Genomic DNA, 21,983 nt, shown 5'->3' with positions numbered 1-21,983 from the left:
CAATAGATTAAAACGTAAAAAATAAGAGGCGCCTGGGTGGCTCAGTCAGTCGAGGGTCTGACTTCGGCTCAGGTCATGATCTCGGGGTCTTTGAGTTTGAGCCCCGCATCGGGCTCTGTGCTGACAGCTCAGAGCCGGGAGCGGGCTTCGGATTCTGTGTCTCCCTCTCTCTCTGCCCCTCCCCCGCTCATGCTCTGTCTCTCTCTCTCAAAAATAAACATTAAAAAAAAATTTTTTTAATAATAAAAAAATAAAATAAAAAGTAAAGACTAAAACAAAAAACTCAAAATATTAATTTCTATTAATATCAACTGGAAGGCAGACCAATAAATACAAAAGAAAACAATTACATGCTTATACTCATCATAAACTTCCTTTTAAACAGAAGACAAAATGATAAATATCTCAGGAGTAAAACTGTTCCCTTTTTTTATCCTATGTCCTTCTTAACTGTTAAACTCTTTATTGTTCAAAGAGAAAGAGCTTTTTTTTTTTTTTTTAAATAATTAAACAAAAAAATTAAAAACTCCTAAAATAACAGAAAAACCCAAACTGGGGGACATTTTAGAAAATAAATGACCCATACTCTCCAAAAATGTCAATTAAGAAGACAAAGGTAGAAAATAAAATTCCTGATTAAAACAGACTAAAGAGGAGTGCTTGGGTAGCTCAATCAATTAAGTGACCTACTCTTGATTTCAGCTCAGGTCATGATCCCACGGTTTGTGAGTTCAAGCCCCACTGTCAGGCTCTAGGTTCACAGCACAGAGCCTGCTTGGGATTCTCTTCCTCCCTCTCTCTCTCTCTCTGCCCCTCTCCCGCTCAGTTGTCAGTCAATCAATCAATATTAAAAAAAAAAAAAAAAAAAACAGAGACACCTGGGTGGCTCAGTTGGTTAAGTGCCTAGCTCTGGATTTAGGCTCAGGTCATGATCTCACAGTTCTTGAGTTTGAGCACAGAGCCTGCTTGAGATTCTCTCTCTCCCCCTATCTCTCTCTGTCCCTCCCCCACTTGTGCACATGCAAGCACTCTCTTCTCAAAATAAACTTAAAGTATAATGATGATGATGATGATGATGATGATGATGATGATGAAACAGACTAAAAAGGAGTGCTTGGCTGGCTCAGTCAGTAGAGCATGTGACTTGATCTCAGGGTATTGAGTTTGAGCCCTATGCTGGGCACAGAGATTACTTAAAAACTAAATAAAAATAAAAAATAAGATTGGCTGATGATTAAATGAGCTAATGTTTAAAAAAAAAAAAAAAAAAACCCAAAAACACAGACTAAAGAGACCATGAACTATACGCAATGCAACACAAGATCCTCACTTGGGTCTAGATTAGAAAAAAAATTTGTCCTAAGGACATTATTAGGTCAACTGTAGAAATACAATAAGATGTGGTTAGAACCTTATTTTTAGCAAATCCACACCAAATATTTAGGGGTAAAGGAGCAAGGTGTCAGATATATTCTTTTGAATGACTGAGAAGAAAAACACACAACAAAAAGATAAAGCAACAATAAAGCATATGTGACGTACTATGAAAAATTGGTGAGTCCAGGTAAAGTATAAAGGAGTTCTGTGAATTATTCTTCAACTTCTCTGTAATTCTGAAATTATTTCAAAATTAAAAGTTCAAAAAAAAAAAAAAAAAGACGCAGGGAGGACTCACATAGTACCTCATAACGTATGCCCCCAAATTATGGACTGTAAAGCAGCTGAACGGGCTGAACTCATTTCCCTAAGGCTAAGGAGCACGTCTGCCCGGTTCAGTGCAGTTCTGCTGTTCCAAACACTGGGGCAGGGATGCAAGGAGGACTTTGGCAAATCCTCTCACCCAAAACGCAAAGATAAAACTGGCAAAATCATCCAAAACAATCATTTCGCAACTCTGGAAAGTAATCAAAGGCCTTTATTAAAAAAGGCCTTTATTAAAAAAGCCTTTATTCTAGAAAACCTTCTGAATCTAAGAAAAAACTTTACTGGAGTTTTGGTATTTTAACTCGGGGCTCCTCCCAGTCACACACACCCCAATTCTGTGGCACAGCCTTGAGGACCAGGATGAGGAGGCGGAAGGAGCTGGCCTGACTTGAGAGCTTCACCAAACAGCACTAAACTCACTGCTGGAAATCCAGCCAGGCCGACCGCGTAGCAGCCCAAGTCTGTGAAACCGGTCAGAGCAACAGAGTTCAGCCACAAAATTTAAAGGAGAGCTACAGAATGAGACAGTCACAGGAGTCTTTGAAAAGCTCCAAAATCGTCCTGGGGATGTGGAAGCTTCCACAAATACTCAAGAAAGACTGGGGAGAGCCCTGTTATCCAGTCGTCCCTGGATTACCTTGAGACTCTCATGCCTGGAAAAATATAGGCAGAAAGTGAACTTGGCCTCACTTCACACAAAGGCCTCCTTCAGAAAAGGGTGGAGGGCTTACTTGATGGGTTTAAGCACAAATTCTGACCGCTGCGCTGTGGTAAGTCAGGGAAGACACCCAGGAACACAGGCCCCCCAATTTTTTTTTTTTTTTTTCATTTTTAAGGGGCACCTGGGTGGCTCAGTTGGTTGAGCATCCGACTCTTGATTTCAGTTCAGGTCATGATCCCAGGGCCTTGGGATCAAGCCCCGTGTCAGGCTCCACAATGAGTGTGGAACCTGCTTAAGATTCTTTGTCTCTCTCTCTCAGAAAAAATAAAATAAAATAAATTTTTAAAAAGCAGATTTCAGCGGCTTACCACTGCGGGAAAGACAAACTACAGAACTGGTCTAAGGTAACTCACTAAACAAAACCAGCAACAAGTATCATCACAGAGGGACAAGAATCAGAGTCTAGAGTTTCTACAATATGTTAACAAACAGTGACAAGAAAACCAGATTACTAAGTTTGTCCCACTTCCAACAAAACAGTACGAGACATACCAAGAATCAAGGAAGTTTGCCCATACACAGGCAAAAATGCACTCAATGGAAACTGTCTCTGAAAGGACCCAGATGCTGAGCTAAATCCACCATGATAAACACATTTGAAGAACCAAATAAAATCATGTTTACAGAACTAAAGAAAAGCACGAGGACAGAAACTATCAGTAGAGACACAGAAATTACAAAAAACCAACCAAAGACTCTGGAGTTGGAAAGCACAGTAACTGACATAAACATTCACAAGATAGGCCCAACAGTAGATGTGAGCTGGTATGAGCTGGTATAAGAATCAGTGAACTTGGTAGGTCAATAAATTATTATCCCATCTGAAGAACAGAAAGAGAAGGGGGAAAAATGAAGAGAGCCTCAGAGGCCTGTGGGAGACCATCCATCATATCAACACATGTATAATGGCAGCCCACAAATGAGAGGAAAGGGGCAGAAAAAAATTGAGTAATGGCTGGAAACCACCCAGATTTTATGAAAAGCAGTCTTCTACAAAGCTGGAAAAATTCCTACACACATCAAAGTCAGCTGCAAAATGCAGACAGAGAACTGTGAGAGCAAGAGAAAAACCATTCCACATGGACGAGGGAGGGAACCTCAGCGGCACTGAGAGCTGACTTCTCATCAGAAACAACAGAGTTCGGCAGGCAGTGGGAGAGACGCTGGGAGGAAAACAAAACATGGTCAACTAAGAATTCTATATCCAGCAAAATTAGTCCAAAAGGAAAACTGTCAGAATTAACTGCTAGCACATCTGCCTTACAAGAAACACAAAAGGATCTCAAGCTGACAAGAAAGGACACCAGAGGGTAACTCAAACCCACACAAAGAAATAAGAACCACTGGGAAAGGTAATTTACATAGGTAAATATAAATAACAGTGTCAGTGATGTTTTTATTCTTTCCTTAACCGATTTGAAAGAAAACTAGATAAAGCAAAGATGTAATCTGACGACAAGAGCACAAAATGGAAGGGAGGGAGCTAAACGAGAACAAGCTTATGAGATTTAAATACTATTGATCTGAAGGAGATGGTTCTGAACGGAGACGCAGAGCACAGTCCCCAAAACATGCACGAAGACACCCATCACGGACACAGCGCCTGTTCAAGACAAGCCTGGACACAGACGGCACAGGACGGACTCCACTTTCGCGCTGCAACACTGTGAGATGCCTGGAAACCTGACAGTAACATAGGCTACACAAAGATGACAGAATACAAATTAATATCAAATTCCTGACGGAAAATAAGCCCTGCATTTTATATGTCTTCTTCATAACTAATCCTCAGAAACAATAGGGCACATAGTGCCTAATCGCTATTTCTCTTAACACAATCAAATGCTTGACACCCAAAGCAATCACTTTACTCTCTGCATTATAAAAAAAAAAAAAAAAAGTTCTTATGTAAATACATAAATGATACTTTAATCCTTAGTAAAATTTTAAAAATCTATAATTTTCCTTAAATGCTTAAAAATTTACCTAATTACAAATTATACAATAGCTCTATATGCACACAGTATTTTCAAGCCATTAAAAAAAAAACAACTTTCGGAATATACTATACTCCTAATCATTGTAGAATAATAAAATTAAAGAAGTATCACAACCTGAAACTTTTTAAATTGCATACAAAGCCTGAAATAACCAATCACCTGATACTTCTGTTAGCCTGACTGACACGGTTACAATTTTGCCGTCTCTTGAACCTCTGGCTTCTTCGAAGTTTTTCATTGAATTTTTGACCAATTTTAAAATCAGAGGAGATTTTCTTCATTTTTTCTTCAAATAAGGCAGACAATCTCAAGGTCATACTGTAAATCTGCAAGAATATGAGAGCAAAACTAGAACTACAAAATATCTTGAAAAATACTTTCACAAAAAAGAGTATAATTGCAACCTATTACATCACTGTTATAGACGACAGCTGTTACTTATTTCATCCATCCCACCCTTCCTTCAATGACATCTGCCAGAAACACGCAGTACCGAACATATAACTCTCAGATGAAAGAAAGTATTAAAGCAATTGTCTAGAATCCAGGACTTACTACAGTCTATATAGGTCAATGGTTCTCAACCAGCTGTTCTCATTTTCACATTTACATATACAAATCCTAAAGATGTCCCCTTCTCCTAGTTAGATGTGGAGCTGGCTAGTTTTAGGATTGCCGTCTAGGCAGCAAGAGAGCAGTGTGTCCTCGGGGCAAGGAGACAAAAACACCTTCACCCCAGTCTCCAACTTGCAATCTGACCTCCAGTAAGGCCACTTAGATCTAAGCATGGATTACAGACCAAAGCCTATCTTGCCACAGGAGAAGAAAACAGGCCCCAGAACTGTAACAGATATGAAAGATGGTGTTTTAACAGCTTTGATAATTAAATAATATCAAATCTGTCAAAGAACCGCAACATGATATTCAGTGCTCCTATAAATAACTTTGGTATAGCTATGTATTTACAGGAAGTACTCTTTACTCATTCACAATCATTCCTGAAAAGGAAGTATCAAAGTCTAACGTTCAATCACTCTGATGCACCAGGCAGCGGGGTGGAGACACTTTAACATTAGAGAATCTTCAGAAAAAAGTGTGTGAGGAGCGCCTGGGTGGCTGAGTCAGTTAAGCATCCAACTGCGTTTCGGCTCAGTTTATGAGTTCCCCATTCATGAACTTGATCCCTGCATCCAGCTCTGCACTGACACTGCAGGGCCTGCTTGGGAGTCTCTCTCTCAAAATAAATAAATAAACATTTAAAAAAATGTATTTTTTTAGGTATGTGAGCTATAGCAATTTCTTACACGCTTTATAAATATGTATGCACACACACATACATATACACAATACATGTGAAATTCAAAATGTCACTTCATCTGAAACGATCATTGACATTTCCAGTATTTTGTGTATACCTTACTCTTTCCCTTCAAATGTGAATTCTAACATTAGTCACCAATTTTAACAAGTGGCTTTATTTCCTTAATCATATTGTTTGAAATCTGATTCTCTTAAGAATCACTTTCATATTATTTTATGTCTTCTCGTTGGGTTTTATATAAAATTCAGTTAATACACTTGAGTTGAACATAAACATTGAACAAAAATGGGTGCTAAAATTAGCTATTCAAAATGAAAAAAGGCATGTATGAAAAAACCCCACAGTTAACATCATACACAATGGTGAAATACGGAAAATCTTCCCCCTGCGATCAGGAAAGAGACAAGGTTGCCTGCTTCCACCACTGCTATTCAATACTGTACTTTAAATCCCAGCCAGAACAATTAGACAAAAAAAAAAAAAAAAAAGACCAAAAGACAGAAAGACAGACAGACAGAAAGAAAGAATATAAAGACAAAGCAAGAAAGATCATTCAGATTGTGAAGTTAGAAGTGAAACCACCGCTATTAGCAGATGGCGTGATCCATATTCATGGCAGCATTATTTGTAAGAGCCAAAAAACAGAAACAATTCAACTGTCCATCAAGACATGAATGGATAAACAAAATATTATATACCCATACAATGCAATATCATTCAGGCATAAAAAGGAATAAAGCTCTCATGCATGTTATAACACGGATGAACCTTTCAGAAATTCTGCTAAGTGAAAGGAGCCAGACACGAAAGGGCAAATGTTGTATGATCCCATGTATGAAATATCTAGAACAGACAAATGCATCCAGACAAAGTAGATGAGACATTTACCAAGGGCTAAGCGGGGAGTGAATGTAGAGTTACTCCTTCATGTTATAGTTTCTGTTTGGGGTGATGAAAGAGTTTTAGGAAAATCAGTGATTGTTGAGCATTGTGAATATAATTAATGTCAATGAATCATACCCTTAAAAATGGTTAAAATAATAAAGCTTATGTTACATATATTTAACTGCAACTTTGAAACTCTGATAATATATAAAAATCCAATAAGTTGTACAGTTGATGATATATCTATCCTCAAATAGTATGTTACATAAAAGGCGAGGGAAAGCATGAATGAAATTTCTCTCTGGGAACAAAGTCTCAATAACAGTGAATACGGACAATGGCATCAACTTGGAAAAATGTTGGACCGGATGCTAAACTGATTTAAAGTGATGTGAAATCTGCACATTGAATCCAAGGAAGCAGTTCTCAGATTGAGAAATAATTAACACAGGAGAGTCTGGGGATAATAAAGAGAAAGTGAAATTAAGGCAAAATGGTTACTTAGCAGCAATAGTTGCTGATCATAGACAAAGTGCTATAATATTAAGCAAGTGCGTTCTTTAGAGTCTTCTCAAATCATCCCTCTTTGTTAAACTACCAGCACACTGGCTACAAGGGTTTGTGATTATTCGTGAGAATTCACTGAGAGACTTATGTACACCTTTGTCTGTTCACTGCGCTTCAACAAGTTATGAGAAGTTATCCAACATGTAACATTTTAACACAACTTTAGGGGTATACTCTCCACCTGTGTTCTCCAATAATCAGATGGCTCATGTGTCTCCTCTTTGGGTTGGAAATATTACTATGCTCTCAGGAGTCTCACCCCCACTTCCGATTTTCCTTTTCTTACTTTTAATTATCTTCCAGAATCTATCATTAAATCTCAAGTCCACTCTTCAAGATTCCTACATGTACAAAAACAGATTTTTCCCATCCTATGTATCAAGTTCAAATTTGTTCATTTCTCATTGGTGGCCTCATTGCCTCCGATTCCCATTTGTTTCCACGACATCAGGAAAGGTAAGCATTAACTGTGGTGAGGGGAGAGAGACAGAGCTCTAGCCTTACCAGTGTTCTCGCCCTCCTCACTCATCCTTAATGTTCCAACACGTACCAGCAAGTGGAAAATGATCATCAACACAGACCACGCACTCTTTTCATTGAGAACCACTTTTAAAATTACCTTTGATCTTTTGTTTGGTGTATATGCTTTTGCATTGCTAAATATCAACCGGATGTCTTTGCAAAATTCCAAAGGGCTGTCATAATTTCCTGCTTCTAAAGTTTCCCTTACTGTTCCAAAATCCATTGGAGTATCTATAATATCTCGGTAGTCCTAGGTTTTAAAAACAAGAATTAGTTCAAAGATTTGATTCCTACTTACAGAAATGTTAAGAGCATCAGATCTCCAAAACATTCAAAATGAGAGAAAAGAAAAAGGTTAGAAGGACCTTAAGAATCATCAATAATTTTTAAAAAAGAGGCTCAGACATACAGAAAAAATAAGAAATATACCAAAATGATATATCTGGTAGGATATTAAATGGTTTTCATTTCCTTCTTTATACTCTTAATGTAATTTCTAAGCTTTTACAGTAAATCTGTGCTTTGTAATCTTTTTTTTAAAGGCCATTTTCCATTCTCATATTTGGGGAATGAATACAGAGCTTTTATCCAGTTTATAGTTTTCCTGGGGCTGAGCCTACTAAGAAAACAGATAAACATGTAGGATCCTCCCATTGAGATGTAGCAGTGATTAAGTCTTAGCCAAAGTTACGAGGGGTCTAGAAAATTCAAGAAAAACTGTGTAATACAACTCTTCCACAGCTGCCTTAGCGGTGAGAGACAAAGTTAACATGAAGCTCAGACATCTTACTCGTTAAAGTTTAATTTAAACACCTCCACCCCAATCTCTATACAAAACAAGAAGGCCCAAACATTCAAACAATGGCAAAACTTACTGGATATTCAACCAAATCAACAGGTTGTCTAAATGGTTCAGAATCTTCACACTGAAAAATTAAGTTCACTAGTTCCTTACACTGTTTCTTCCAGTTATTTTCAACATAGTTGGTGGCTTTGATGCTCGTTTTTTTCCAATCACGGACCTATAAATACATTCACAATATTATAAGCTTTTTCAGTCTTGGAAATGTCACACTGCGGTCTGGTATAGTACGGTGGTAAAAATGCACGTGAGCTGTGGCCTTGTGTACTATAACAATGTGGCTACTTTTATTTTCTATCTACTTAGAAGAAATCCACTTTTCTGTAAAGGTCAGTAACATCACATCCATTACTCTGAAAACATTTTTCATTCTACCACTTATCTCCCAAGTTTAGAACTCGTTTTCACAGAAAGTGAAGAATCGCATTAGACAAAGTGGTAGGCTAAAGAATGGCCCCAAAGATACCTGCATCCTAATTGAAGAACTTGTGGCTGTCACTATACATGGCAGATCTGACCACCGGTTTGAATCCTGAGATGGGAAGACTGTCCTGGATTATCAAGATGGGCCCAATGTAATCACAAAGGTGATTTTAAAAAAAAATTTTTTTTAAGTTTATTTGAGAGACAGAGACAGGACAAGAAGGGAAGGGGCAGAGAGAGAGGGAGAGAGAGAAGCCCAAGCAGGCTCTGCACTGTCAACACAGAGCCCAATGTGGGGCTCAAACCCACGAAGCCACAAGAACATGACCTAAGCCGAAACCAAGAGTCAGACGCTTAAACTGACTGAACCACCCAGGCGCCCCACAAAGGTCCTTTTAAAAGTGAGAGACTTCGAGACTTCAAGCTGCTGGCTTGAAGATAAAAGACGAGGGGACAAGAGCCTCTAGAAGCTAAAAAATAACAAGAAGGATTCTACCCTAGGCTTCCAGAAAGGAACACAGCTATGCCACCGCCCTGATTTTAGCTCCACTGAGACCCATGTCTGACTTCTAATCCACAGACCTAGAAGACCTTTTTTTTTTTTTTTTAATTGTTTAAGCCACTAGATTTGTGATTTGCTATGGCGGCCACAGCAAACAAATACTATACAGATACTAGACACCTGGGATTTTGTTTAAAAATGAAATTATTTTCCCCCAAAATAAGAAATTATACGAAAATGACAATCAGATGACAATTCTTCAAGTCTAACTTCCCACTGTTATTTGGCGCAAGCATATTAGGAAAATTAGTATGATAAAAAGCTTAAATTTAAGCAGTATTTGGACAAAATTTGAAATGTTAAGCATTTTAGGGGAGCCAGTCTGACTTCGGCTCAGGTTGTGACCTTACAGTTCATGAGTTTGAACCTCACATTGGACTCTGCTGGCAGCACAGCTTCAGCTCCTCTGTCTCCCTCTCTCTGCCCCTCCCCTGCTCATGCTCTCTCTCAAAAATAAACATTAAAAAAAAACTTAAAAATAAAATGTTAAGCATTTTTAAATTAATAACCTTTCCTTAGGGGTGCCTCAGTGACTCAGTCTGTTTAAATGTCCGATTCTTGGTTTTGGCTCAAGTCATGATCTCACAGTTTGTGGGTCCGAGCCGCATGTCATGCTCTGCGTTGACAGTGCGGAGCCTGCTTGGGAGTGTCTCTCTCTCTCTCTCTCTCTTTCTCTCTCTCTCTCTCTCTCTCTCTGCCCCTCCCCCACTTGCACTGTCTCTGTCTCTCAAAATAAACATTTAAAAAAATTTAATAACCTTTCCTTTAATTAATATGTTACATTATAACCACAAGAGCTGCTGGTGACGCCACAATTCAAACTTAGTATCTAAAACTTATAACCAAACCCAGTATCTAAAAACTCATTCTATCCATACGTCATTCTCCTTAACTGCATCTTCCCAACAGGTGTCATTTAAAACAAAGGTTTATTCAGCAAACCCTAGTGAACATTCCCCTACAAGGGCTCCTCCTCTACCAGCCTTCCCACTGCACACAAGCACAGTCCCTGACGAGGCTCTGCCTTACACTCTAGTTCTTGCAACAGGTTCCTCACTTCCTTTAGTACCGATTCTGTCATCCTTCAAAACCTCTGCATCTATTATGGTGGTGAAACGGAGTCTCTCCTTTAAATTTAAATGAAGTCCTTGGTTTTCAAGATCACCATCATGCACTCCCAACGTAACAGCCAGACACAGCCCCCCTGCTCACCCCAACACTCAGTCCCTACACTGGGCAGGCCAGTGCTCTACCACTAGCCTAGTGGCATGCTACACGTGCCTACTTTGTGACACGGGTCCCAAATGCTCCTTATTTTGTGCACGTCCTCTTTCTCCTCCAGCTCATTCTGAAAACAAAGTTCAAGTCCCAACTCTTCCACTAAACCTTCCCTGACTACCCGCCTCTCAGTGATTTCCCATTTCTTTTAACAAATGCTCGATACCCATTATCAAGGTAACTTTTCAGAGTAACACCTGAAATCTGAGGCTGCTTTCAAAATACAGAATAAGCAAACAACAAAGGTCAGTCGAACAGATTAACTTACTCTCCTTCTTCCAGAAGATGTTTTAGGAAGATCACTATCATCCTACGAACAAAAATCAGAGCACCGTTAAGTGTTAATATTCTCATCCGAAACGTAATAACCTAAAAGCGTATCAAACACATTAGGTCTTACAAGGATTTTAACTTGTTCACAAAAATCTCAAAAGGCAGACCCTATCAGGTCTTTGTGGCACCCAGACTCCCATAAACCAACCATTCTTAATAACCCTCTACACTCCCTAGGAAAACTAATTCCTATAGATAGCTATAAAAAGGTGCTTTGTGCAAGACCTAAATAGGACATGCATAAGCAACTTCCAATGTGTGTTTCATCTCTATCCATAAAACCCAAGAAACCATTTCCTACTGTTCTGAATTTCATACTCCACACATTTTCTTATTCCCTAAATCAAATATTTGCATGGCCATTTTTATTCCGATAGAAATTACCAAGAGAATCAGTGAATCGCAATAAGGGTCTGTGTAGAAATTGACACTATACAGAACTCCTGTAACTTCCTGCTCGATTCTGTATGAAGTGAAATTACCCAGCATCACTGATATTTGCCTTGAACTTTGATACCACCTTGAGTGAAGAACTTGTGGGTACTGTGAGCATGGTCAAGTTCGTTAATTTGTAATTACAATCAAATCCAACTCTTAGAAATTGCAAAAGTAGAGGACACATTCCTCAGCTATGTTATTCACGCAGACATATGCTGTTTATTTGGTATCAATTATTGGTTAAAACAAATTACTTCACTGAATATCTGGATAATTAAAAATATATTTTTATCAAACAGGAACCCTCTTGCACTGTTGGTGGGAATGCAAACTGGTACGGCTACTCTGGAAAACAGTGTGGAGGTTCCTCAAAAAATTAAAAATAGACCTACCCTATGGCCCAGCAATAGCACTGCTAGGAATGTACCCAAGGGATACAGGAGGGCTGATGCATAGGGGCACTTGGACCCCAAGGTTTACAGCAGCACTTTCAACAATAGCCAAATTGTGGAAAGAGCCTAAATGTCCTTCAACTGATGAATGGATAAAGAAATTGTGGTTTATATACACAATGGAGTACTACGTGACAGTGAGAAAAAACGAAATATGGCCCTTTGTAGCAACGTGGATGGAACTGGAGAGTGTGATGCTAAGTGAAATAAGCCATACAGAGAAAGACAGATACCATATGTTTTCACTCTTATGTGGATCCTGAGAAACTTAACAGAAACCCATGGGGGAGGGGAAGGAAAAAAAAAAAAAAGAGGTTAGAGTGGGAGAGAGCCAAAGCATAAGAGACTCTCAAAAACTGAGAACAAACTGAGGGTTAATGGCGGGGGGGTGGGGGGAAGGAGGTGATGGGTATTGAGGAGGGCACCTTTTGGGATGAGCACTGGGTGTTGTATGGAAACCAATTTGACAATAAATTTCATATATTGAAAAAACCAAAAAATATATGTATTTTTATCAAAATAGTTTCATAGTTCATTGGAATATAGCAAGAATTGTTATTTTTCTACTTCACTCAATATTTTTAAATTACCATTTGAAACGAACAGAAATCATTATAAAATTGACAAACTTCATTACCAAATCCTCGGCATTTTGCTCATCATTTTCGGAAGTGTTAGAAAGTTCTGAGATATGTGTACAGTCTTGATTCCTAAAAAGCAATTTTTCACATGTTTAAGAGTATGCAGTTGTCATGTCTGATGTCAAAGATTCAAACTACAGGTTAAGATATAAACAGTTCCCCAAGTATGCATACCTAATTTCAAGCAAAGGAATACCCAGTTTTTTAATCTACCCTCTGTGGAAACAACTGACCATCTTAGAATATGGAAAGTAAGTTTTTGTTTCCCCAGCTAAGTATGTATAAAAATTAAGCTGGCAATCCAGAAATAATCCAATTATGGCCTCAACTGGATGAATGTGAAGATGAGTGTTCCTAACATCACTAGGCATATTCGTACAGTAAGTACCAGGAACATGGATTGACTTGAGACAAAATAGAGGGGAGAAGCAGAAATTAAAGCAAATTAGATCTTAACTTCCCTGTACACACAGAAGAAAGAATGCTGAAATAGGACTATCTAGTAGGCATGAAGAAGATGAAAATGGGTATGTGATTTTCCTGAAGTAGAAAAAAATGAAAGTCCTGGGGAAGAGGAAACCAGTCCAGGTCGTCCAGGCAAGAAGTGGATTCCACCCAGCAAAGCAAGATAGACCAGAACCAGTTACTTCCCAGTTTGTAGCCACATAGTAAAAATGATGGCACAGTATATAAATTATCTTCTCTGATACATAATTCTTTCAAACAATTTTTATGGCTATGGTAAAAAGGCATTAAGATCACACAGCACAATTCATTAATTTCAAAGGAAACAGGCTGAGCAATTTGTCCAAAGTGACAGACAACGTTCATCAGAACAGATGATGTTAAAACAGATCCCACTTTCCGTCCTCCTCCTAAATGATCTCCCAATGCAAGCAAGCGTGTGCAGCCATTAGTGTTATACCAAGAGTAATTTCTTCATGTTTCATAAGGACACCACAGTCATGAAAAATGACTAAGGGGAACCCGGTGAAGGGTATATATAGGGCAACTTCTGTAGTATAAAATTATTTCAATTTTAAAAAGCAGAAAACATTGGATTGTTCTGTTTTTCATGCCTTTACTAAAAGTAATAATCACAATAAATATGTACAGAAATGTTATTTAACATAGCATATTAATAAAAGGGTGTAATTCAGAGAGCAAAAATTAAGAACTAGATCGCTGCAAGAGGTACAGACATGCAAAGCCACTTTCCACATCTATAATAGGAGGTAACTTACTTGATAAATTTTAAAAGTTGGTCAGTTATCTTCTTAGCTGATCTTGCAATTACACTCTCAGGCTCATTAAATGTCCTGGCATTATGTTCTATGTATCTGACTTCCCAAACTAATGCAGATAGCCTCCTTCAAAACAAAAAAGTAGGCAATTTAGAGCTCAGAAAACAAAAACACAGAAACCAGGTTTAAAAAAAAAAAAAAAAAAAAAAAATTCCCAGCACGTTAAGCCAGCATGTATTAATATATTAAATCCTAAGTGCAAAGTTACAATGAATAACCTTCTAATGCTCTCAACCTGATCATAACCATAAGCAATTATACTGGAAGCTAAACCACAGAGAATACAATTAAAGACCAAAAATCTTAACAGTTCACTTCATCACATCCAGAGCAACCTGGAGCAACCCTCCCTTTCACAGTGTCTACAGGCACAACGGAAGCTACTGAGACTCAAAGAAGAAAAGGTGTTAAATATCATCAATCCTAAGAGAGTAACCTGGCAAAGTGGTTTCTGAACAAATGCACATTCCCATGTCTGGCTACAGAGATAAAGTATACCATCGATGTAAGAAGTCAGTTTTTTGAAATGGTAATTTCTCAAAGTAGATGAATTGTAACAAATAAAATACTATCAATTACTTAAAATTTAAAAAAATCACTGAGAATCAGGGCACCTGGGTAGCTCAGTCGGTAAAGCGTCCGACTTCCACTCAGGTCATGATCTCACTCACAGTTCATGAGTTCGAGCCCATTGGGCTCTGTGCTGACAGCTCGGAGCCTGGAGCCTGTGTCTCCCTGGATTCTATGTCTCCTTCTCTCTCAGCCCCTTCCCCACAAGCTCTCTGTCTCTCTCTGTCTCTCTCTGTCTCTCTCTCTCTCTCTCACTCAGAAATAAATAAGCAATAAATAAATAAATAAATATTTTTTAAAAAATTTAAAAATCACTAAGAATAGGAAATTTTATAGTTATCAATGCTCTAGAAGCCAAAGATAAAAAGCTGATGACACTGGGGAATCAATCTTTCAAAGGCCAATTTTTAAAATTCAACTTTATTTTTAAAATCAAGCTGCTAAATAGGAATAACACGCAAATAAATATGATGTCTAACTACTTAACGTAATTTGTAAGAAGCACGTGGAATTTTTTTTAATCCGACGCCTCTCCAACATCGAACAGTGTCTTACCACAGAAGACCACAAGATCACTATAATGAAAGAGAGTGAAACAGAAAATAGCGTGCATCAGCCCCCACTCCACCACTGTCACGATCAACCACCACTTCCATTCACTCCACTCAGGATGACCAAACACCTTTTCAAACTATCGTGAAAGGAGGTTTCTACTAACCTGTAGAATCGATTCACGAGCCTCATTCGAATCGTGTAGAGGTCGGTTGGATAAGCTACTACGGTGCAATACTTCGGGTACGTACACAGATCAACTGGCCCCGCGAAAGCCGCTGCTATGTCTATGAAGGCAGACACAAAACATTTTCATCAATAAATTCTTTACCCACAGGAGATTATTTCTCTGCAAATTCCTCAAAACTAGAGCCACGTTTAACAATGCAGGCCCAAACAAAAAGGAGCAAGTAGAAACTGTAGTGAAGAATGCCACCAAAGTTTGCTGTGCTTTTAAAATACTTTTGTGGAGGGGCGCCTGGGTGGCTCGGTCGATTGAGTGGCTGACTTTGGCTCAGGTCATGATCTCATGGTCCCTGGGTTCGAGACCCACGTCAGGCTCTGTGCTGACCACTCAGAGCCTGGAGACTGGAGCCTGCTTCGGATTCTATGTCTCCCTCTCTCTCTGCTCCTCCCCCACTCCTACTCTCTGTCTCTCAAAATTAAATAAAAAAAATACCTTTGAGGAAAGGAAAACTTGAACATGAAACATTCCACACTAAAAACTTACCAAGATTCAAAAGTTGGTCTATACCACTAATAATTCGTTCACATTCTTCATCTCTCGATTTCTGGCCCCATTCACCATCTTGAGGTTTGTAGAGTAATTTCTCTAGCTCATCGGAAGTGACAGAAATACTAGCTCCTAACTCTTCAGGTGGGTCAACTATAAATTCCATTCCAAAGAACAAGAAAGAAAAATAATTAACCAAATATATATTATACTTAAGTTGTCAAAACTCCTAAACCAGACACTACAAAGGAAAAAGCAGTGGTTTTATAGTGGAGAAACCTGGGACACCACCTAAGTCACATGATGAAAATTAACACCCCCGGTAATAGGACAAATGGACATCATGTGCCTCATGATATGATGCACTGAGGACCATATACCACATCTCTAACACTAGCACCAGAAATGCAAACCCTGGATAATGAGTAAATATGAAACAAACCCAAACGGAGAGAAATGCTACAAAACGACTAGCCAGGATTATGTAAGAAATGATAATGGGCTATTAAAATGCAGTCAGCATCAAACTTGAAGCCTAGGATAAGAATTAATCAGCCAGATTCATATTAATTCTGTGGGGGGTTAGTAAAGCTCACGGTTACTGAAAACAGGTCAAATATTTTCATTATTGAAAAATGATATACCATGGGGCTCCTGGGTAACTCAGTCGGTTAAATATCCGACTCCTGATTTCGAATCAGATCATGATCTCATGGTTCACGAGTCTGAGTTCTGCATCAGGTTCTGCGCTCACAGCATGGAGCCTGCTTGGGATTCTCTCCCTCTCTCTGGCCCTCCCTCTCCCTCTGTCTCTCAAAAATAAGTGTTTAAAAAAAATTTTTTAAATAGTTTCTGCTAAAACTTAAAAAAAGAATCATATACCATTATCAGGAATTGGTTCCATGTCCCATGGGCTAAGTTTTTCAATTTCAGTATTGTCCCACCTATTAAAAAACCAAAAGTCCAGTTAGCCTCTCATAAAAACAACTTGTGGCTAATAACTAGGTATCCACAAAAGAGTAAACAAAAATAAAATGTGAAAACCTCATTGTAGCAATGAAAGTTTAAATATTAACCGTAAGATTTTTTTAGGAGAATACATTATGAGAAAAAGAAAGCATTAAAAATGTTCAAAGACAAAGTCAGAAGTCCTGTGTGGCTTGTACCCAGGGTAGGTGGAAAAAACTCAACAACCCTGTGAAGCCTTGAATGCCACACTTCAGAATGTGACTTTATTCCACAGCCAATGGAAAAGCAGCAACGATTTCCTTGAACAGGGAAAATGATGTAATATGTGCTCCTCAACTAGGAACTATTAGGAGGCTACAGAAATGGGACCAGAGAGGCAAGCAGAACCTGTCCCGAGGGGGTTCTGGTGAACGGGAAGCAGCCAGGGGGTGCAAGAGACACTGCATGGGGATGACGGACAGGACTCAATGACAGACTAAATCATGGTCTTTCACCTGAAACATATTATTCATAAAACCACCCACCACAATGAACGAATGTCTGTAGAGAATTCACTTCAACTGCATACAGACCTAACGATGTAGCACTGGAAATGACTATCAGGGTACTGCGGCTGATATGGCTCTTGACTTAGCACTGTTCCAAACCACCAAGCATCATCAATGATAGAACGGAACCTATCACCTATAAAAGATGACCAAGTCTGAGACACATTTTTAATTTATAAAATACCATGATAGAGATAAAAAAAGAAATTACTTTTTTTATCTTAAAATCAGCCATCCTTCCCCACTTTCCAGCAATCTTCAGCAATAAAATAAATGTAAAAAGATACAATGTCACACTGAGTAATTTACTGACGGTGTATAACCATACAGTGCAATAGACTAACATGCTTCCGACTGGATTCTGTTGTTTACTGGATCCAAACATTTCCCCAAAATAGGTTCGACCACATTTTACAACATGGAACAAAGAACAAAGCTTAACAAAACTCAATAATCTTCTACAACGATGTATATGATCAAAATATACTTGCTTAATAAGTATATTAAATACCTCTGAAACATGTACTTCCTGAATAAAACATATTCTAAAAGTATGACTAGAATCCATGATTATTCTAAAGCTCTCCCTATATAAATATTTCCACATAAAACAGAATTTTAATTCTTAAGACTTCACATTAAAAATCAGTTCTAGATATACCCTAGGATATGCTTACATACTTTATTACTTAAAAGAATTAGGGGCGCCTGGGTGGCTCAGTCAGTTAAGCGTCCAACGTCGGCTCAGGTCATGATCTCACAGTTTGTGAGTTCAAGCCCCTCATGGGGCTCTGTGCTGACAGCTCAAAGCCTGGAGCCTGCTTTGGATTCTGTGTCTCCCTCTCTCTCTGACCCTCCTCTGCTCACGCTCTCTCGCTCTCTCTCTCTCTCTCAAAAATAAAATAAACGTTAAAAAAAATTTTAATAAAAAAAAGAATTAAACACCCACATATCCCTTTATCTCAGGAGGATATATAGAAGCAGGAAGCAGATCTTAGGAGGGCTCCATCCACAAGCCAAAGTAACTGTACAGAATGCTCCAACTGACTCCAGTAATCGTCTGTGTACCCTACAACGGCATCCCTTCTAGAGGAACACACTGTAGGTGAGCTCGGTTTCACGTTACAGAAGGAACACAGACTGCTGTCATAACCCCACCTCTTCCCTTCCATCCATTCCACCTTTCTCAAAACAAAACCAGTAACAAAAAAAGTTGCTTAGCCACCACTAACAATTCCTTGGTAGATTAACAATTCTGCTTTCAAGGAAGGTTTGACAGAAATGGTATCCATCAAAATTAAAGCTGTATTTCACTCCTCAGAAAGAGAATATTTATGTAATAAAATACCCACAAAGAGTACTAACCAAGTATGCTTCCACGGAATTCTCTAAAACTGAAAACAACAGCAGTATCACTACTGGAGCTGCATGTTTTGAGGTTCTTAAAATATTTTTAAATTCACATAAACATGACTTTTATGCACATTTTATATTTTTCAAAGTCACTAGACACCCAGGACGCCTGGGTGCTCAGTCAGACTCTTGATTTCAGCTCAGGTCATGATCCCAGGGCTGCAGGATCGAGCCCCACGTCCGGCTCCGTGCTGAGCGTGGAACCTGCTTAAGATTCTTCCTCTATCTCTGCTCCTCTCCCACTGGCTCTCTCTCTCTCTCAAAACAAATAGATAAACTTAAAAAAAAAAAAAAGCCAGTTTTTGATACCAAGAACCAACTTTATAATACTTTCCTTCCCTATTTATCTAAAACTAGAAGAGGAACACCTGGGTGGGACGCTTGATCTTGGCTCAGGTCATGATCCCGCAGTTTGTGAGGTGGAGCCCCGCGTTGGGCTCTGCGTGAACAGCATGAAGCCTGCTTGGGATCCTCCCTCTCCTCTCTCTCTCTCTGCCCCTCCCCTCGCTCTCTCTCTCTCTTTCAAACATAAACTTAAAAATTTTTTTTTTACCGTTTATTTATTTTTGAGAGAGAGAGAGACAGAGCATGAACGAGGGAGGGTCAGAGACAGGGAGACACAGAATCTGAAACAGGCTCCGGGCTCTGAGCTGTCAGGACAGAGCCCGACACAGGGCTCGAACTCACGGACCCCAAGATCATGACCTGAGCCGAAGTCAGACACTTAACCAACTGAGCCACCCAGGCGCCCCTCAAACATAAAACTTTAAAAAAAAAAAATTCAAAAACAAAACAACTAGAAGATACTTTCGGTTTAGATAAAAGTATTTTTCACTGTAAGATAACACTTTAAATTAAAAGGAGCCTTAAGAAATCACTTTTCTGAAGGTAAAACCTGGCTTTTCCTTAAGAATTAAAAAAAAAAAACCTGTTTTTGCCTATTCAAGAGTAGAATAAACATGCTTAGTAAAGTTCTTCACGCAATAAAATCAGGATTGAGCAACTTCCTTTACTAACACCGCTCAAACTTCGAGAGAATCGGTCAGATTTTATGGGGGGGGGAATTGAATTAATTAAAAGATCTGGTACATTAATTTCCCAATCACAAAAATAAAACAAAGGCACTAAATTTCAAGAGGCAAGTGGGAATCCATCTCTAGAGCTCAGCTACAGAGAACGGGAGTTTAAAACAATTTCTGGATGCACATGTGGGCGGAACAAAATGAGAGCTTCCAACTTAGACGTCATGGGTGTTGGATAAACAGAACAGATGCGAAGCTTTGAAGTTCTTCAGAATTTGGCTATTGACCTTAACTCCGGCACATTCCAGATGACTGGAGTTTGGTCTTGGTTGTTTCTGTGTATGGCTAGATGTTTTTCTTCAAGAAAAATTTCCTTTAGTCCCAAAACAGTCCTGACTATTTGTGTGGTTATTACCGTTAAAAATAGTCCACTAAGAACAGCCACGTTCTCCAAAATCTTTCATTTCAAATAGGGGTGACTCAGGGAATTTGTCGAAAATTTACCTATTTGTAGTACTTTAGAAAAAAGCAGCAACAACTAGGAAAATTAATGAGGCCTTAACATCATTTACAAACGTGTACACTAGACGACAGAGCCTAAAACTTACTATTCCTAATAAGAGACCAAAACTGCTCAAAGGCGAATGAACTCTCCTAAGTGGCTGCACTATTTACAATGCAGATTAGAAGTAATTTACATTATTTTTCAATTTCCTGATTGTTTTAGATCATAAGATAACTTTGTGAATTATACCAGTCACAGTAAAGATAGAAAAAAATGCAGACTGTGGACACGTGAAAGGATATAAAAGTTCACCTCTAACATACAGTCAACGCGTAAGAAATAATCCCCACAAGAAATGCTGCTTGGCTAACAGTCCTTACGAAGAAGCAGTAAAGCAAAAAATACTTTCCAGGCACTTCTATTTCTTTCCAGAATTCACATGTTTGCATCCACCATAACAAGCAGCACCACAACAAAAAAATAGGCCAATAAACTGAGAGATCATTTTCTAACAGTGTATGAAACTCAGTAAGAACAGACTTACAAGACTGCCAATTCCTCTGTCTTGCTTCATCATAAAATTGACGCAGTACAAGAAAGTCAATGACATCCGGCATATCATGGTATCTAAACAGAAATAAAAGATTATCAAACTCCCTGAGCAGGTTACAGTCTAAAGCAACAATGTCCAAAAGAAACAGGATGGGAGCTGCATTTCTAATTTTTTTCTGACTAGCCTTATTAAAAAAAGTAGAGAAACTAGTAAAATTAATTTATCCCATGTACCCTAAATACGGTTTCACCATGTTATCAATACAAAATAACGAGATACCTTACATACTTTTTCTTCATACCAAGTCTTCAAAATCCAGTGTGTACATCACACTCCATTGAAATCGGCCACATTTCAAGAGCTCAAGAGCCGCACGTGGCTAAGGGCCACCATAATGGACAGCACACATTTAGCAAATCATTTATTCTAACATTTTCTCAAAAACAAAGACAGACACAAATTCCCCTACAGGCCAGAGTTCTCCACACATTAGTGGCATGGAAAAAGGTATAAACATGCCAATGCCTAATTGTTGCTACAGCATACTGCTTTTACTCCCAGCTATGAGCACCTCAACTCCCGCCTTAGGCTGTCCATAGTGCTCCACTATTCACCCTGCAGTTATGAGGGACATGCTGATCAGCAAGAAGAAACATCTAAATTTAAACAATTCCATAAAAAAAAAAAAGAGTAACACATACCTAATAGAGAAAGATTTGTCCAAAAGTTTTCCAGTTGCAGGATCTATAAATGCTAGTTTGAGGCAACAGAGCGTAGGGGGCCCAACCTCGTATCGTATTCCAACTATTTTGACCAACTCTTGATCCTTTAACAGATATTTTTTAAAGAATGCAATGTTTAAAATGGTTAAAATAAAGCAATTTCTCAAGACTATAAATCTCCACATATTGCCACATTAAGTCAACTTGTAAGTCAGGTTTCCAATTTAACAGTGATTAAATCACTTTGCTAAAATTAATCTTCACGTCTTTTTCAGGATAGACATTTAATACTGTTTCAAACATAAGGAATATACTCACTTTAGAAAACATACCACAAAGTGTTAAGAAGGAACACATAAGAGTCACTGATCAGCACAATATCT

The 21,983-nt window shown here is 38.6% G+C and overlaps 1 protein-coding gene across 1 annotated transcript in view; it reads right to left on the bottom strand.

The window, feature by feature from the left end:
* Positions 1-21,983, bottom strand: part of BRWD1 (bromodomain and WD repeat domain containing 1) — a 121,418-nt gene that overhangs the window by 12,527 nt on the left and 86,908 nt on the right. Inside the window, exons 26-37 of the mRNA XM_042956480.1 lie at positions 21,580-21,704; positions 20,870-20,952; positions 17,410-17,521; positions 16,751-16,812; positions 15,866-16,021; positions 15,302-15,422; positions 13,954-14,079; positions 12,706-12,778; positions 11,114-11,155; positions 8,596-8,742; positions 7,818-7,970; positions 4,585-4,751 (exon numbers count right to left, since the gene is read on the bottom strand). Coding sequence (XP_042812414.1) covers positions 4,585-4,751; positions 7,818-7,970; positions 8,596-8,742; positions 11,114-11,155; positions 12,706-12,778; positions 13,954-14,079; positions 15,302-15,422; positions 15,866-16,021; positions 16,751-16,812; positions 17,410-17,521; positions 20,870-20,952; positions 21,580-21,704 — 1,367 coding nt within the window. The remainder of the gene's footprint in view (positions 1-4,584; positions 4,752-7,817; positions 7,971-8,595; positions 8,743-11,113; positions 11,156-12,705; positions 12,779-13,953; positions 14,080-15,301; positions 15,423-15,865; positions 16,022-16,750; positions 16,813-17,409; positions 17,522-20,869; positions 20,953-21,579; positions 21,705-21,983) is intronic.

The sequence above is a fragment of the Panthera tigris genome, chromosome C2, assembly GCF_018350195.1.
Source record: "Panthera tigris isolate Pti1 chromosome C2, P.tigris_Pti1_mat1.1, whole genome shotgun sequence".
NCBI classification, from domain to species: Eukaryota; Metazoa; Chordata; class Mammalia; order Carnivora; family Felidae; genus Panthera; species Panthera tigris.
This window is presented reverse-complemented; position numbering and strand designations above follow the sequence as displayed.